This window comes from Canis lupus, chromosome 2, assembly GCF_003254725.2.
Source record: "Canis lupus dingo isolate Sandy chromosome 2, ASM325472v2, whole genome shotgun sequence".
Taxonomy (NCBI): domain Eukaryota; kingdom Metazoa; phylum Chordata; class Mammalia; order Carnivora; family Canidae; genus Canis; species Canis lupus.
In genome coordinates, this window is record NC_064244.1 from 11,392,985 (window position 1) to 11,412,089 (window position 19,105).

Genomic DNA, 19,105 nt, shown 5'->3' on the forward strand with positions numbered 1-19,105 from the left:
ACTAGCCCTGAGCAGACTAAGACACTAGACTTACAACAAATGTAACTCATCCTGCACCATGTGGTTAGCTGTTAGTTTCTTATACAGAGTATAAGGTGCATCTCATGTATAACTTGCTAAAATATGTCAGTACCTATAACTTTAAACTAGATAGATCCACTACAAAGATTCATTCATTTAAGCATAAAATAGATATAAAATAAAACAATCATTTTGGTATTAAAAAATGCAAAGACTGACCATCAAATTGACATTTAGTCTCCTTTCTCATGTGTCTTGTGTGTCTACTGTTTAGCACAATCTAATTGAAATAAAAAGCCTGAGGCACTACAAAAATGATGAAAGAGAATTTGAATCACACTTTAGATACTTTGATATTAGTTCACATATACCCAGCATATATAACTTAGCAAAAAGAGAAAAAAAATTAAGAGAGATTTTCAGTGATAAAGATTTGATTGAGAATTGAACCAAGCGCCAATCAAGGCTAAGCCTAGATCAATCTGGGTTGTCTAGGCTTAGCCATTTCTCTACTGTGAATATGTCAGGGGCAACTTTCTTTTAGGAGGTGGTAAGAGGCAATTCGCAGTGTCATATTTTTAAGAACTTAACTAACCCCTGGTTGTAGGGCAACCTTTGGAGAATCTAAACCAGGAGGAAAATAAAATCTCTAGTAACTCAAGATGATCATCTGAAGAACTTACTTAAAAAGTACTGCTGAAAGGGAAGAAGTATAGTTTATTAGAGTTGGCTCAGATTATTTTGAAACTACTTATTGAGTTTGTGCCAAATACTGAACTAGGGTTAGGAAATACAAAAATTGGCACTGTACAGAGGTATCACAAAATTGGTTTTACTATTCACCTTCCTTGTTTCTAAGGGAGCATTTGTTAAAATGTTTTAGAAGAAGGAGAAGAAGAAGAAAAGGAGGAGGAGAGGCAGGAGAAGAAGAGAAGAAAGAGAAGGAGAAGACGGAGAAGGAGGGGTAGGAGAAGGAAAAGTAGGAGTAGGAGGGGCAGGAGAAGGAGGAAGAGGAGGGGAAAGAGAAGAGGAAAAGGAGGAAAGGAAGAAGAGAAGGAAAGATAAGAACAAAAGAGAAAAAGTCTCCTAGCTAATAAGGTTTAGGAAGATTTGATTAAACCAAGTTAAACATATTACAACACTTGTATTCATTGCTATGTCAAAGTGTAGCAAGAACTTCCAGCCCAGAGGACTGTCAACCTGGAGAACTTCTGCCAAGAAACACTTCATTTTGTTCCTGTCCCACCTGCATTCATGCATTCATACTCACATATACATATGAAAAAATGCTTGTAAGTAATGCTAGTCAATATTACTAAGTTCTTGTTCAGTCTTTTCCATAGCTATAAGATACAGTAGTTATGTAAACTTGTCTATTGTAATTGACACCTTGCAGAGTGGTCAGTGACCCACCACTGTGATAATTCACTTGCCTGCTTATCCAGCCTCCAATTGACATGACTACTCACCAAATAGTAGGTCCAAGTGTGGTCAGAATTTTTAAAGTGCTAAGTTTTATCTGGAATTATGATTGATTGATAGCCCTTTATTTAAATTTTTGTTCAAATAGTAAGTAACTACTGACAGGTAAAACTAGAAACAAAACACACATGATGTTGCTTTGATTCTGAAACTCTGAGATGCTTAAGTACACTGAATTCTGATGGTGCTAACTGACTTTTAACTTTACTATTCAGGATTAAGTTGTGATTAAATTTAAGCACTAAGCCTCTTCTATAGATAAGTTTTTTCAAAAAGGATATATGAAGATTTCTACACAAATTAATCCTTTAAAAAAGATTTTATTCATTTATTTGAGAAAGAGAGAGAGAGAGTGAGCACAGGCAGGGGAAGGGCCAGAGGGGCAAGCAGACTCCCCTCTGATCGAGGAGTCTGATCCAAGGCTTGATCCCAGGACCCTGAGTTCATGACCAGAGCCAACGTCAGACGGTTAACTGACTTAGCCACCCAGGTGTCTTTTTAACATACCACATTTTGTTGCTTATATGAAGCAATTATAAATGAAAAAGTGCAGGTTTTTTAAATGGTGGGGTAAAGATGTTATAATGAAGCAAGTAAATGAACAAACACATCATAAGTGATATTTAGACCATAAATATAATAGAGAAATTGAGATATAGAATTGAGAACTAGAAGAACTTTAAAGATTAGTCCACTTTTGGTAAAAGATGGTGAATTGCATCTACACATCTGCTTTTGCTCTTACTGTAAAACCCACTAAAATCAAAGTGCTGGGATATTTTACTACCATAAACCCATAAAACAAGCAAAATGGAAAAGAAAGGAAGAACTGCAAAACTTGAATTGTCAGAAAAACAGAAGGCTGACTTACTCAGAAGTTGGATCTACCAGCTACATGAGGAGGTGGGGGTAAGGATGGGGCAGCAAATTGAAGATTAAGAAGTAGCTAGACAGCCAGATGATCTGCTCCTCTTAGCAAAGGCCGAAGGCTTACTGTCTGAAAAGGATAAAACAGAGGGGATACCAAGTGGTATGGACTGAATATCTGCTTTCCCCCAGGATTCACATGTTGAAGCCTTAATTCCAAACTTGATGTTATTTGGAGATAGGGCCTTCGGGAGGTACTTTAGTGTTAGTTTAGGTCAGGAGGGTAAGGCCTTTATAAATGGGATTAATGCCCTTATAAAAAGAGAAAGAGACATGAGATCTCTTTCCACCATGGCAAGAAGGTGGTTATCCTCAAGCCAGAAGAGAGATGCTAAATCTGGCAGCACCTTGATCTGGAATTTCCCAGCCTCCAGAGCTATAGTAAACATTTTCTGTTTAAGTCATCCTGTCTACTGGTATTTTGTTATGGCAGTCCAAATTGAGTAGGACAACAGGCAATGATGAAAGCAGGGACACTACCCCATTACAAGGAGATTATTTAATCTGAAAGATTATAATCTGAATGTGGAAGTACCTGCCCTCTTTTCTGTCATCCACTGGCCTCCTAGAATGCTGATGTACAAGGTTTAGGTTCTTCAAGTAGATGAAAAGAGATTATTCTCCAAAGGATCTTGATAAAGACTAGATTCTGATCAACAGTTTTGGGGTAGGGGCTGGACATTCTAAAACTAACAAGCTTCCAAGTGATATGGATGCTGCTGCTCAAGGCTCACACTTTTAGTAGCAAGTGCTAGAATATGACCAACACAAATGACTGACAGAGACTGATATTGGAGATTTTTCACCAAAAAATTTCAACCAGATCAACCTATAGTAAATGCCAATCTTACGGTACCCATCCTATACTATGAGGCAGGGCTTTGAGATATCTGGGGAATGACTCTAATATAAAAGAGTGGAACAGATAAAGGCAATTTGAAGGAAAGCAATGAGGTGAACATTATCTTAATATTCTCAGGAAGATTTGGGGTTATATTTCACACACTTAACTCAGGAAGAATAGGTTTGTTGTTTGTTTTTTCTTTTCTTCCTTTTTTTTTCTTTAACCAGAAGAAAAGGAAGCTCTCAGAAATTCAAATTTTGATATTAGGAATTAAAGAAGGCTTTACAAGAAAATATTGAGGGGAAAAATGAGCAAATAAAAAACAGATATAAAAATAAGGAGAAGCACAATGAGAAAAAGGGAGAGAGAATATTATTCTAGAAGACCCCAAATCTCAATAACAAAACTCCAGAAAGAAATAACATACAAAATGGAGAGAGATTAAACAAATGAGTTAAGGAAACTAGTCAGAATTGATGAGTTTTCAGATTGATAGAACCCACTGGGTACCCTGCAATGGAAAAGAATATATGCACATCTAAACACATCATCTTGGGATCCCTGGGTGGCGCAGCGGTTTGGTGCCTGCCTTTGGCCCAGGGCGCGATCCTGGAGACCCGGGATCGAATCCCACATCGGGCTCCCGGTGCATGGAGCCTGCTTCTCCCTCTGCCTGTGTCTCTGCCTCTCTCTCTCTCTCTCTCTCTCTCTCTCTCTCTGTGACTATCATAAATAAATAAAAATTAAAAAAAATTTAAAAAAAAAATAAACACATCATCTTGAAATCTTTGAACAATGGGGATATGACAAACTAGAGGACAAAAAAAAAATCAATGCCTTCAAAATTGTGAGGGAAAATGAATGCAATTTTAAATTCTAAACACAGTCAATTTTGCATGAGAGTAGAACAGTTAGGCTACATAAAGTCTCAAAAATCTACCTCCCCGGCATTCTTTTTCAGGAAACTACTGGAATATATACTTACCAAACTCAGGCAGTAAATCAAGGAAAAGTAAGATGAAGAATTTGTGAAACAAGAGATGTGACTCAAAAGAGAGATGAAGGGAATTCCAACAATATGATATATCTCAGTGCTGGAAAATGCTCTCATTGTTCTGAGCATCCTACTACCGGGAAGCTGGAGAGATGGTGTGTGATGGAGAATAGGGCTATTTGCACATCTGCTGTGTTTTAAGAGATGATGATAAAAGAGAAAAAATCAGAGCTAGCACTAGAAACATATGACTTTAGGTATGTGCAGATAAATATCAAGAGAAATAGTTAAAAAGAAGTGAAACAGCTGCCTCTGGAAAGTGGGAACTCACAAGGCAGTGAAAAAAAAAAGAAGAAGGTTTTCCAATTCTTTAAACTGTGTGTCCATATTACTTTTTACAAAAATAGAGTCACAGTGATTCGTCTAACATACTCATTTTAATCATGAAGAACCTGAGGGATTCACAATTAGGGCTTTCTGCAGGTTCTCCAAGTTGCCTTTAAGAATCAGGACTAGAGCATTCCATTGTTTCATTATTTAAAGTGGCATTAATTATGTTTTAAACATAATCACAGTCACGAAAGGTTGGGTAATTGTTCACTCATTCATTTACCAAACATCTATTACGTGCCGACTAGGTTCTCCAAGGTATGACAGTGAGCAAAACCAGATCCAGACCCTGTCCTCATGAAGTTTACAAGTTGCTAAGAGACATTAATATGACATTTATAGCTAACTGGAAAACCGTAAGATTTGGAAATTAAGTACCCTCATTGTGCACTCATCTGTTTCTTTGCTACATTCCTTGTGAAAGTTTTTCTCTCCACATGCAATCTAACTCTCGACTTCACTTACTGACACTATAAATGCCAAGAAAATTTATTTTTCCTTTCTTTTTTCAAGTCATCAGCATGTGAAGTATGGCTTTTTTAAGCGACTTCATGTTTCCATGTTAATGTTGCTCGGTCGCCAACTTTTCAGCCCATAGACTGGCTGACAGCCCTCCCGGAGCCACAGAGACCACAGGCTGGTTGGGGAACTGACAATTTATATCTCATGGTACAATGAAGATCCAGTAAAAAGTTGATTTTGTTAAGAACTGTGGAACTACATGAGAAATTGGGCACTTATCTACTTCCTGATGAAAATGTGACATATGACATTCTACTTAAAGAAACAGTCCCATAATCTAGATATGTTGAACCATTCTCTGACTTCCCAAAAATAACTTCAAAAAGCAAACTGCAAATTACCTCACTAATACCCTTGTCAACCTTGCTTTCCTCCTTTTTAGATTCTTAAAAACTAAAATCTTTTAAAAATGCTATACATATTGTATATAAAATAGTATTTTAATATTTAAAATACTATACATAAAAATCACATCTTACTTTCTACAAGTTAATCAAAGTAACTATGATTCTTTTGTTTCACCCATAAAACTCCCTTGAAAAAATAAATTGTCTAATTTTAGTTCTTTATTCCAAATGAAGAGTTCCTCAATCCATTTTTTGGCAGTTTTTAGAATACTTTTTCATTCAATCTCTTACTGACTATTCTGCATGTCAGATGGAGGCAGAATGGCGCTCTCCCAGGGAACTCAGTCCCCATAATGATAGGTATTCAACCAAAGAGTGCTTATTAATGGTTGTTCTTGGGGTTTTCTGGCTAATAGGCCACCAATCCCAAACCACTTCCTCTCAGACTGGTAATTCATCATCACAGGGAAAATTCCATTATAACTTAATTCTGTACTGGCAAAACTGGTGTTTCTCCAAAGGTAAATCTGAAACCTATGCCCTTGGACTCAGATCTACGAAAGCAATGTGGTTGTATATTTCTACTCACTAATTTTAGGTTCTAAGTAGAAATCAGAAATTTATAATTAGAAATGGAGAAGCCAAACCATCTTTGCACAATATTCTTATTTGCCTAGAAAGTCCATTAACAATAATGAGGACATTAAGGTAATTATTGATTGCATTGGCAATATAATAAAATGGGCTGAGTCCCTCTAAACAGAAAGGATCATGTACAAAGTAGTCCTCTTTTATCTGTGGGGAATGTGTTCCAAGAATCTCAGTGGATACCTGACACCATGGATAGTTCTCAACCGTAGAATATATATATATATATATAATGCATTTTCTTATGCATACATATCTATGTAAAGTTTAATTTGTAAATTAGACACAGTAAAAATTAACAATAACTGATAATAAAATAGAATTATAACAATATACTATATTAAAAGTTACATGAATGTGGTTTCTTTCTCCCTCAAAATATGTTTTTGCACTGTGGTCACCCTTCCTCTGATGATTATATGAGATGACAAAATACCCATGTGATGAGATGAAGTGAGTGAATGACATAGGCATTGTGACACAGGATTGTGCTACTATTACTATTGATCTTCTGACAATATGTCAGAAGGCGGATCATCTGCTTCTAAATCCTGGTGGCCTGGAGTAATTGAAACTACAGTAGGAAAAACTGAGGATAAGGGGGCACTACTGTATTCTCAAATCCAGAAGGATGTTACATAATTGAAATATCTTTATGAATTGAAAATGACAACATATCCACAAAAAGGTAGAAATTAACCATAGGCATAGCTTATTAAGAATAACATAGGGTACTTGGGTGGCTCAGGGGTTGAGATTCTGCCTTTGGCTCAGGTGATGATCCTGGGATCCTGGGATTAGGTCTCGCATCAGGCTCCCCGCAGGGAGCCTACTTCTCCCTCTGCCTGTGTTTCTGCCTCTCTCCCTGTGTCTCTCATGAATAAACAAATAAAAATCTTTTAAAAAAGAATAAAATAGTTAAAACTGAAAATTAAGGATTCAAGAGTCTGATATAAATTTTTTACCTTTGAACTGACAGAGTTCCTACACTGCCCGCATCACAGAAGTTAAAGAAATTGTACTTAGAAGTTTTTCCTTTAGCAAAAAGACTAATTTCTCTAACATTTTCAAAATTTTTTCTCAATTCTGATTTATCCATTCCAGGTGGATAGAAAGTAGAAATATCTTAAATGTATTTGTTTCACTAGTGCAAAAAAATTAATTAGTACAATTAGTACATTAATTAGTATAATTTCCTCCAATTTATCAATTAAGTGCTGCTCTTTTCTATTTTAATTTTAGTGCTATAATTCAGGCTTTTGTTATACCTTTTCTGTATCCTATTAGCTTAACTGTGTCCCTGTATTTATTCCCTCCCAATTCTAGGATCTGTTGTGCATTGTTGCCAGATATATCTTGATAGAGTCAGAGGACTTGATCAAAAATTTCCACTGGCTCTAAACTGTGAACAGAATAAAGGCTAGACCTATTAGTCTGATGCTCAAGGTCATTGTAAATGATGCCCCAATCCACCTTCTAGCCTTATACCTAAAATGAACTGTTCCCCCACTCCTCAAGTAATCCTTCGACCCTGCTACCTCTGCCTAGCTCATGCCACTCACTCTTCTTTGAATGTTTCCCTGCAAATGCATTGTTCTTTAAGCCCCAGTTCATGAAACCTTGCTTGGTTTCACATTTACAAGACCTTTCTCTGCTTGGTTATAGCAACTAACATATGCCAACTTACATCACAGGTAATGCCATCTTTTCTCCCTATGATCCCAGCATCAGACACACTGCTGCATTAAAAGGAGTTTGATAAATGTTTGCTGAGAGATAAATAAACAAGAAAAACACATGTCAAGCAGAAGTCTAGGACAACATACAGTTACCTAATAAATCATTGAATGTAGAAAAGCCCAAGTGTATTTCTTTTGTTCAGGGTCTGTTCATTTTCCTTCCTTCTAGAATTTTGAGAATACCAATCTTTACTTTTAAATTCAGGCCCTTAGCAGGCTGCCATCTCTCTGGGCTATGCAATTTGCTTCTCTTGCCTCAAAGAATATAGTCCCAGAACCTGAGCACTTTTATTTACTCCTTACCTCTGATTTAGGACACAGCAACCCCGATTGTCATGTTGAAACATTAACTAGTCTATAGCACTTTCGCACTTATTAATTATACCAGGAAACTGAAACCATATGATGGACCCAAATACACCATTAATTGTAAAACTTGGTTGTAGCCAATGATTTTCACCTCTTAAAACAACTCCTTCATCATGCAATGATTAACATATTAAAATACTGGTTTATCCATTCTTCTCATTCTCTAATAGCTTCTTGGAAAATAGACATAACAAATAAGCAGCAGAATGCAAAAAGGATCAATTAATTTGCATAACTTAACAACTTTAAAATTTATAAAATAAAAAAAAACAGCTCTACTATAAGTTAGCCTTATTTTGAAAAACTCATGTAAATTCAAAAAATCTTACTAAGGCAGAGAGAAAGGGGCAGTGAAGAACTTCAAGATAGTAGGAACAGCTGTTTGGTTTAATCCCAACACATTCAAGGGATTTTTATACTTTTTAGGTCCAAGGCAACTTCTGACAAATCCGTCTGTGATGTTGGAATGAAACTCAGAGTGAGACTCTCATGGTAGATCCATGTTTGGTTTAGATTTCTCAGGACCCCTTCAGGACTACTCAGGGGCACGAGTGATATACCAGGCTTGTTCACTTGGAGGTTCCTGCAGGTTATATGTTATTCCCTAGAAATCCCTTCCCGAACTATGGCAGTATCCCTGTGTGAAGGGCGGGGGCTGCAAAGCCATACTGGAGGATTTAAGAATCTCATAGTCAAGAGAGTCCAAAATATGTCTTCATGTTTGTACATTGTAACCAATGGGAAAATGCCATGACTGCCTTCTAAATCAAAAGAATAAGCCAAGGTAGTGTCTTCATTAAATGTAGAGAAGGTTACTACATTTGCTTTACAGTTAGCAATTGCTATGATAATCCTATCCTGAAGAATTGTGTGAGTAATCCAATAGAGTTTTTGCAATACACAGAAAGCTTAATTTCCCATTACACTTTTACCCAACACAAAGGCATTCACTATTCCTTGATTCTATTTGCCTCATATGAACTATCTTGGAAGCGTCACTGTAATCTGCCACGTAGCTTACCGTTGCTAAATTTTAACAAGAACCAGGCTTCTGATTAGGAAGACTATTGATGCATAAAGAGTATGAGGACCATTATGAGCAGAGAGTTGTTCCCAAACAATTAACTAGTCATTCATTCTCTGAATAAATTAATGAAATACAAACTAAGGGCTTGACCAAAGTCAACGACACATCTTTCTCTCCTTTTGTGTAACAGATCAATGACTAGTAGGAAAGAATACAACTTGTGAAGACCAGATTTCTTCTGGGATGGGAAGAGAATGGGGGACAGAGAGAGCCTAACATACAACTATAACAACTATAAGAATAAGATCTGGATTCTATCAACTCCACCTACTACTTTGTTTAGATACAAAATTTAGTCACTTTCTGCAGCAGTCTTTGGCCTCATAGTTTTCCATATTACTATGGAGAAAACAGAAAAAGTGTGAGTAAATAAACTGCTGGATCATATGCAGTCCTTTGTCCTCTGACTACACATGTATTTATTTTTTAGAAACAGGGTATTTTAAAACATTCTGCTGTTTCCTTAGATTTATTTGTATCCTGCTCTATGGCCAGTCTCTGTTGTTAAACTCATCATTTCAACAAACCAAACGCTTTTCTGACAACTTATCCAGAGTATAAGCAGAAGAGAAATTATCTCACCTTTTTAACTGAAACACTGGCCAATGACCTACAGAGATCTACAGAAATGTTCCCAGGACATGCCTAAAGGACTCCAGGCTACTCACTTCTCTCCAAACTGAACAGTTTGGCCTTTTTCCCTAAATTCTCACTCTCTACCACATTTTCCAAAGAAGCTTTGAAGTATAAGACCCAATACTTGGAAAATACTAATTTTGGATGGTATTAGCAATTTAAGTTTTTATCCATTCTCCATCTGTCAATTTCCCCATTAATCAGCTTTAATTCACTTCCATATCCATTGGGGAGGGGCAGGAGGGCAGTGGGATATAATGTCAGGAAGGCTAGTAACATACTTAAAAATGAGCATTTCAGTTCAAACCATGGTTTGGTTTTTGTGGGATTTAATTTCCACTGAACAGAAACCAAGTACAGATGTATTTGATTTCTCTTTAAGAGTTGGTTATGGATGAGTAGAATAACCAGAGAAAATGCAACGGAAAAACACTGAAGCAGCGTAGACAAATAATTGTACCTTACTTTCTATCATGTGTTTATTACCCTTTTGCACTACAAAAATAAAGTATATGATATAGCAAAACTTAGGCTAATGAAGTAGAAGAGAACCAAACAATTGTCAAAGGTGATCAGCTACACGTATACGGTATATTATAATTCTAATTAAATAAAACTGTGAGGTCCTTCAGCTATTAAAAATGTCATCAGCAATGAAGCTAATTTGTGTCTGACCAGGGCTTTTACAGTAACTGATTACTTACAGATGCCAAGCGCCCCAGGGAACTTTTGCCACCTGTTTTCAATTTTTGGATTGGCAGCCTCACCCTGACAAGGCTTACTGGTCTAACACTGGATTGTGCCATCTGTTGCAATGATGTTGGTACTTAATCAATAGTTTCTATAGAATACCATCTACATTACTGAAAGGTAGTTATTTTAGCTTTTCCCTAGATACTGTCATTATTTGTAACACACAAAGATAAAATCCTTGAATGAACTGCATTGTTCAAATATTACAGCCCTACATAGTTGGTGAACAAGTCCTGAGTGATGCTCTCCTCCATACCAACCAGAATCTAAGAACCAAAGGAGATATGAGGTCATCGTACTCAATCTCTCATCTAATGCAGGAATTCCTTCCATTATAAGTCCATTGACTTCACCTTCCATTTGAACATGCTTACTATCTCATAAAGCAGTCCATTTCTACTTTAAACAGTTTGGCAACCTTATAAAACCCTTCCTTACATTGAATGGAGACCTGTTTATTTATGACTTCAACTGGCTGATTGTTCTGCTACTGGAATGACATAGACGAATTCTACACCTTCACCTATGACAGCGTTTCAAATATTTGAACTAGCCGTGGAATAAGATCAAGTCTCTTGTAGACTAAATATTGCAAGTTCTTTCAGCTAAGTCACAAAGTATTTGTTCCCTTTACTTCGTCACCTTAGTTGTTTATAATATAAATTAAATCTGTAACATCAATGCCAGTATAAAATCTTTCTCTTAAAATGAACATAATACCAAATAAACCAAATAACAGTTTTAACTGGGATGCAGTCTTTGATTTTTTTCTGAAACTTAAACTGTCAATATAACCTAATAGTATATTTACTTTTTTAAAATAAATTTATTTTTATTGGTGTTCAATTTGCCAACATATAGAATATCACCCGGTGCTCATGCCGTCAAGTGCCCACCTCGGTTTACTTTTGATGTATCTTGCTTCATGCTTGACTCTTATGGATTCCCCCCACCTTTTAAGACACGAAAGCAAGAACTTCTTTCTTTTTAAGTTGTATTATCAAAGCTGTGCTGCCTAACTACCTAAAATTAATTTGGTATTCTAGGCACACGAGTGAGGTGTTACCTGCAATTATTTACAGTGCACGGAAATGTGACTCATGTGCCTGGATTTGAACTAATTTTAAGCAGTTAAGTAAGCTTTCCACATAGTTTTCATATGTTTTATTTCTTATAATATGTTTATCATTACCATTATCATTGTTTTCTCCTAATATGCTTTTTCTACCTTTTCTAGTTTGAGCATGGAATTTCTTAATGGTAAGGAACAAAGAAGAAAAAACTAAATGGTTTTCATGGGTTAAAGCCCAAATAATTAAATACAGTGTTTTGAGCCCATTTTGTTCATTTATTTATTTGTCTTTTCAAACTCTCATAATTTTCTGAGTTCATCTAGATATAATTCAATTAACATTCTTTCTTTTCACTTATCTTTGATACTATTTCCATCTTCCCATCTTCTGGATTCTGGACATGTCTTTTGAAAAGGTAGCTTAATATGGGAGACAATGTACACATACTGGTTCCCTAAGTTGCTAATCATTGCTCAATAAACCCAATTGCGATTTTGTTACCCAACAAAATCTAGAATGAAGCAGTTAATAGAAAAAAGGGATGTGATATACATTATACTAAAACATGTACGTAATTTTTTTTTCTTTTTAAAGGTAAAGGATGTGATGGTGTCATTATGGTGATATTTAACACAAAGTTGGCTTATCCAACTGCATATAAAATTTGTGCCATAAAATAAGTCTTGCCATGAGGTTGCCATCTGTTAGCACTGATGAAGACAGGCTGGGATTTATGTCTGAACAGGCCATTCAGAGCTCTGGAATGTGGCTGTGGATACAGAGACCCCGGCACCAGCTGCCACAGTTGCACTGCTAGGCCCTCAGAGCCATTCACCCAATATTGTCTCCACATTCCAGGCCAGTCTATGCTGGGAAAAATGTGGATACCAATTGTTCCCTTCTCTGGGAGTCTGGCTCACCAAGTGTGGGCCTCAGCACAGCTGGGAAATCTTCAGGCCCATTGTGGCTTGACTCAAGTGCTAATGTCTTGCTTTTTAGTCCAATATATTTAAAAGACTAAGGGGAAGGGAAATGGAGGTGAGGGAAAGTTGACTAGTGATAAAATGCAAAACTGTAAACTGTATGGTAAACTCATGAAACAAGATAATGTAATAAGCTCATATTTCTCCTAAGTGTAAATGTAATACATAAACATAAAATAGAACAAGTCTGATAATTTCTTCTGTCTCTCCACCCAAAAAGGTACAACTGTACCTGCTGAATAATTACTGACATTTCACTTCCTGATTTACAGTGGCATCATTTAACCCAAATTATAATATTTATTTCTTTCAATATCATATACCTATATAGACCTAGCTATCATAATCTCTCTCTCTCTCTCCCTTTCTCTCTCACCTATCTATCTAGAGATAGCTATATTACTTAGCTCTGGCTTAATGTTTGTGTTCTTTTTAGTACTTGCAGTTCTATATATATTTATATTATATATTATATGCATTTCTCTGACTTGTTATCATGTTGATTACAATATGATCCTAACAGCCCACTCTAGTTTTCTTTACTTCAGGAAAATTATTGAAGGTCACTTGTTTCATTTTACTGATATCTGAAAGAAGCATCTTCTAGAATTGAGAATGGGATATTAGTAAGAAGGGCATTGCAAATCCATTTGAAGACTACTGGGATATAATTAAATAGGAACTTTATTCCAAAACTAGGGCACACAAACCCAGTGTTAATAATAGCTGTTCTGGGGCATGCTGAAGAATCTGAAGCTAATCATCATGATTTCTGAGATTCATACATTTAGACACTTCATTTAATTGTGTAATATATATATATATATATATATATACATATATACATATATATATATATTTTGCAGAGAAATCTGTGCTCTTGGGAATCTGTGGAGTACAAGAATAAGCAATGTTAGGCTTCCTCACTCCTCTGTTTCACCAAAGCCAGGGGATTTGCTAGTACCAGAGACATGACTGTATCATTGAAGACAAAAACGTCACATTGTCTTGGTCATATGATACCCAGGACATGTAGAGACTGCTTATACTAAGGAATCCCAGGTGATGTACTACGGAATTAAGGTGATAAAAAAGTGAGTACAATATGCCTGACGTGAGACCAAAGGCACAAATATCTGCATTTTCAATGAAAGTACAAAAAAGTTGAACAACAGTCTGTGCCAATTTTATAGAATTGTCTAGGGGACTTGATGATTGTGGTAGAATTTCTTCTCAAAAAAGGTTGTATTCTACCTTGAAACTGTTGCACTAATCACAGCTAAGTCTAGTAATTTTTTATGTGAAGTGGTAGAAAAATTTTGAGGGAGTTAAATAATCTACTGGATCATCTAGTTTAATAGCACCCTCAAGCAAAATGTTTATTGTTTCTGAGTAAATGCAAATTGCTTAATGCTGCTCTGAAATGAACTATTGTAGAAGAGTGGCCAAATTTCCAAATTTTTCATTTGCAATATTCAAAAACTCACATATCTGAACAGGAGATTTGCATGCAGGAGGTTTGTTGTAGCATGCTCTCAGGAATAACAGTTGTCAAGGAGTGAGGGGAGCAGAATAAAGCAAAGGGAAAAATTCAATGGTAATGAAATTATAACAGAGGCCTGGGCAAATCCCAGGAGGAGCTCTAGAGCTACAAGGACCCTTGAGAGTTGTCTTCCATGGAAGCACAGAACCCACTTACAAGTCCCCTTTGTTGACTAAGCACTATGCTAAGGTTTGGAGATAATGAAAAAAAAAAAATGGTGCCTATCCTCAAGCAGCTCGAGTCTAGTGTCTAGTGAGGCAGAAAGACATGCAAGGAAATGATGACACAATGTCAGGTGACCGGTATTGAGATAATGGTGTGTCGCACCATGCTGGGGGAAATGCCTAGCATAAAACCCACAACTCAGAAGCTTTATTACAAAGGCATTGCCAGGACTCTGTGCATTTATTTATTTATTTATTTATCCCTTTAGTGATAAGTTTTGACTGCGTTTAGTGTATTGTTCCTTCAGACTTTCTGAGTTATCTCTATGGTGAAGAAAGATGAAGAGCCATTTAATTACATTATGTGGAAGTGGGATGCTAATAGTTTGGAAACAATCCAACCCTGAAACTTTTTGGCTCACATAAAGGACTGATATTGAAAACCTGAGGATCTTCTTCCTTCTTATTGCTATGCTCACTCACTTACAAACAAACAATAAAGCCATAAGCCTCTCCTGGTGTACTGACACCAGCTCCCAGGAATCAAATGGTTCTTGCCAGTTCCATTTTCAGTGTTGTCCAGTTGGTAGCTTAAAACTGGCCATGGTGGCAGTATTTACACCAAAGAAACAGGCAAATGCTAGAAATCAGGGCTATTTTTGTTCCTCAGAGAGCTGGCTGTTAAACATTTACTGGCACACCGTTGCTTGTAACTGATACTATTTTGGTAGTAAAGGTTTCCTAGTAGCCACATTCTCAATAACAAATGTACAGTTTTTGCATTTACACATGCCTCATTTTAGAATCACGGTAGGTGGAAAGTGAGAGACAACTGCCACCTTCCCAAAGAACCAGAAATCAAACCAGTTTTCTGACTTCAAACACAACCTAAAACCTAAAGAAACAGAAGCGTGCCTCTAATCAGTGACAATCAAAAGGGCTCTTCAGACATTTTCCATAATATACCCCAAAATCTGTGTCCTTGGGTCAACTACATCAGATGTCAGATGAAAATAACAGTAATGAAAAGTGATCATACCATCGTAGGGTGTAATGTGTTACTTCAGATTTCAGGGGAAAAGAATGTCCTATGAAATACCTTCCCTATAAAGTTTATTTCTGGAATGTTGTACACCTGCTGTATAAGGTGACTTACTAAAACAGAGTACAGAAGAATAGGTAGAAAAAAGTGCCACAGAGAAAGGCGCAGGGAGGGCTGAAAGCTATAAGCTATTATACAATCATAAGAGAGAAAACTTTTAAAACAATTCACAAGATGGCTGAAGATATTTCAGTTAAAAGAAGGACAAGAAAAGTTAAAAATGAATCCCCTAGAATATGAATAAATCATATAAGCAAATGACTTATTAACAGTCCATCAGAATCAAATATAAATTAAATGCTATACTTCTCAATATTTATTTATTTATTTATTTATTTTTAAAGATTTTATTCATTTATTCATGAGAGACACAGAGAGAGAGAGGCGCAGAGACACAGGCAGAGGGAGAAGCAGGCTCCGTGCAGGGAGCCCGACATGGGACTCAATCCCGAGTCTCCAGGATCATGCCCTGGCCCAAGGCAGGTGCCAAACCACTGAGCCACCCAGGGATCCCCTACTTCTCAACATTTAAAACTGTAGTGCTTAATCTATAGCTTGCATTCTTTACGTTCACGTACAAAAAAAAATTAAATATCTTACCAAGAACTGCCGAATTTGATTAATTCTTTTAGTTAAAGTACATTATAAAACTTGAATTAAAAATTTATAAGTGTTTTATTTGAATTGCAAAGTGACGCTGGGCACACAAAATAACACACTTTGCAAAGTTTACTTGAACAGTGACTCTTCTGCTATTGTATTTTATTCAGTGACTTATGTGACTTGTCATGTAATAGTCACACCTGCCATCATTCACAGTTCAGCAGTTTCTGACCTTCATTTAGGGCAGGGGTTCCTGAAGTGTGGTCCCAGACTAGCAGCATCACTTGGACACCTGTTAGAAATGCAAATTCTTGGGACTATAGTCGATAACTCTATTGAATAATCGAAACTTGCTAAGAGAAGATAATTTAAATGTTCTCAAAAAAAAGTAAATATGGGACGTGATGAATGTGTTAATTAACTCGATAGGGAAAGATCCTTTCACACTAATACACATATCAAATCATCATGTTGCACACTTTAAATATCTTACAATTTTACTTGCCAACTACACCTCACTCAATAAACCTAGAAAAATAAATATAATATATTGTATATATTATATAATATATATTAAAAATATATATATAAATATATATAAATATATATAAATAAATATGTATAAATATATAAGTATATATAAGTATATATAAGTATATAATATATGCATAATATATTATATAATATATTAAAATAAATAAAATGCTTTATTAAAATAAAATATATAACATCATATATATATTATATATATATATATATATATATATATAAAAAGAACTTAAGGCTAGAGTTCAGCAATCTGCAGTTTAAAAAGCCCTACAGATGATTCTGATCTCGATCCAGTTTGAGAACCACTGGTTTAGATATAAAATATATATTAGGGTAAAATCTAATTTCCACAAGGACAAACACACATGGCACCTGTAAGGGTACCGACTACATCTATGTTGGTCATGTCTGTAGCATTAGTATCTTCTACAGTGTTTGGTCTAGAGTCAGGGTTGGGAAACACTTCCTGAATGAAGAGTCATCCTTTGCTGTCTTTATCAGTTAAAGAAACAGTGCTAAGTGAGCTTTGTTGCCTTTAATGAAATTCAGATTTAGGCCTTGCCTCAAAATTCATTTTGGTCACATTTTCTCTGTTGTAAATAACCGAATCCTGGTTTCAGTCAAATGATCCTGAATCTATTCCTTTTCTCTGTAAGCTCTCCAGACAAAAATGGTTTGGCATGATAACAACCAAGTGCTTTAAATTCAGTACAATTTCACTTGCAGGGTTCATCCCTTTATTTCTAGAAACAAGCATTTCTAATACAAAAATGTTACCAAATTTCAGCTCCATGGCAGAAAAAAGTCCCTACGATTTATTTCTTTCCATATTTAAACAAACATATAAATATCTAGTTGCCAAAAGTCGCCTCATTTTCACAAAATGTTCAGTATCAATTGCTTTGAATGAAGGTGTAGCAGAGGTGATCATTAGAGCACGTTCTTTATTCAAGAATATAGCAATAGCCACAATAGAAATGAATCCTTTAAATTTGTAGGCAACTGCTTCATAGCAAGTACATCATACAACAGACAATATAGTATCATTTTGAGGGGCTTCCTAGCATAGTAAAGATATCACCAGTGCAAAGCAATCAAGTTTCAACTCACAAATCAAGTGAGACTCTAATGAGGCTAATCAAATTGACACCTTTCACAGGTCACTGCAAGCTTCCCAGAACAAACATTCCTCCAAGACCTCTCTGTCTTTAACATATCACCTAAACATCAACTGCTGGCCCCAGGCATCAATGACATTGACTCCTTTAAATAAACACCCTCATTGCCAGAGTTTGCTTTGATTTTTTCCATAACTTGCTGGAAGTTAATCTGACTGATCTTATGAATTCCAGAACTAATCATGTCATATGACAAAGATTCCTGAAGAACCTTCTTTTATGCCTTTGGTCTTAATGTAATTTTTGTCAGTTTTAATGTATAAGATTTTGCTAAGATTTTTTCTCTCATAAGGTTTCTTTAAGATTGCACATGCTTTGGACACTTAGCAGAATGCTAACAACAAGGGGTCATTAAGTTACATATATTCAAATGTGCTTAGAGCTCCACAACAGCCCAGTTGTAGCTAACGATTGAACATCAATGCAACACTATCCTATTTGGTTGGATTGCTATCATTCTTTTTGGTACATTCAATGAGAATGAATGGCTTGTATTTTGATCTTGAAAATAATGAGCTTACACAGTATACATTGCTGCTATTGAGTTTAACTATCTATATAGCTCAAACAAAGTAATCATTTCATTTAATGTTCTTCATCAGTGTGCAAGAAAATGTGGAAGTATTTTACATAAACACTGTATAACAAACAGGAAACATCCTGCTAATAATGGCTAAGTGAATTCAAACACAATGCTATGCTACAGTCATAACCAGGAGCTTCCAAAACTGCCTGGCAATATAGATGTACAATTTAAGATGAGATATCACAGCTCAAGGCGAGTAAGTTACTGCTGCTGTTTTCTAGGGCACTAAAATAACTGGCACACTTAAGTCTTCATCGATTTTATATTCTTTAGTCTTTACGGTCAATGAGCTATGTACATTGATGATTTGTTCTTCGATTGATTATGCAAAATGGCAGTTGAGGAGTATTAAGTTGGTCATGCCCCATGCAAACAGACCTTGTGTGGCTATCATAGCTTATTTATTTATTTATTTATTTATTTATTTATTTATTTATTTATTTTTGCTATCATAGTTTAATATAAACTTCCTTGGTCAAAAGGTAGAAGGGAATTATCTGTTTGGAAAATATCTTTTAAATGTTTGACGGTATGAGTGCAAGTTCATAGGAGTTGGATATCATCT

At 35.8% G+C, this 19,105-nt stretch overlaps 1 protein-coding gene across 4 annotated transcripts in view; it reads right to left on the reverse strand.

The window, feature by feature from the left end:
• The window catches only part of PLXDC2 (plexin domain containing 2), a 510,869-nt gene that overhangs the window by 308,745 nt on the left and 183,019 nt on the right, over window positions 1–19,105 (reverse strand). Inside the window, exon 1 of one of the 4 annotated variants that reach the window (XM_025464028.3) lies at window positions 11,059–11,201. The exons of the other annotated variants lie outside the window; for them this stretch is intronic. Within the exon in view, the coding sequence (XP_025319813.1) occupies window positions 11,059–11,119 (61 nt within the window). The 5' untranslated portion in view covers window positions 11,120–11,201. Of the gene's footprint in view, window positions 1–11,058; window positions 11,202–19,105 lie in introns of those variants that run through there. 4 annotated transcript variants of the gene reach the window in all.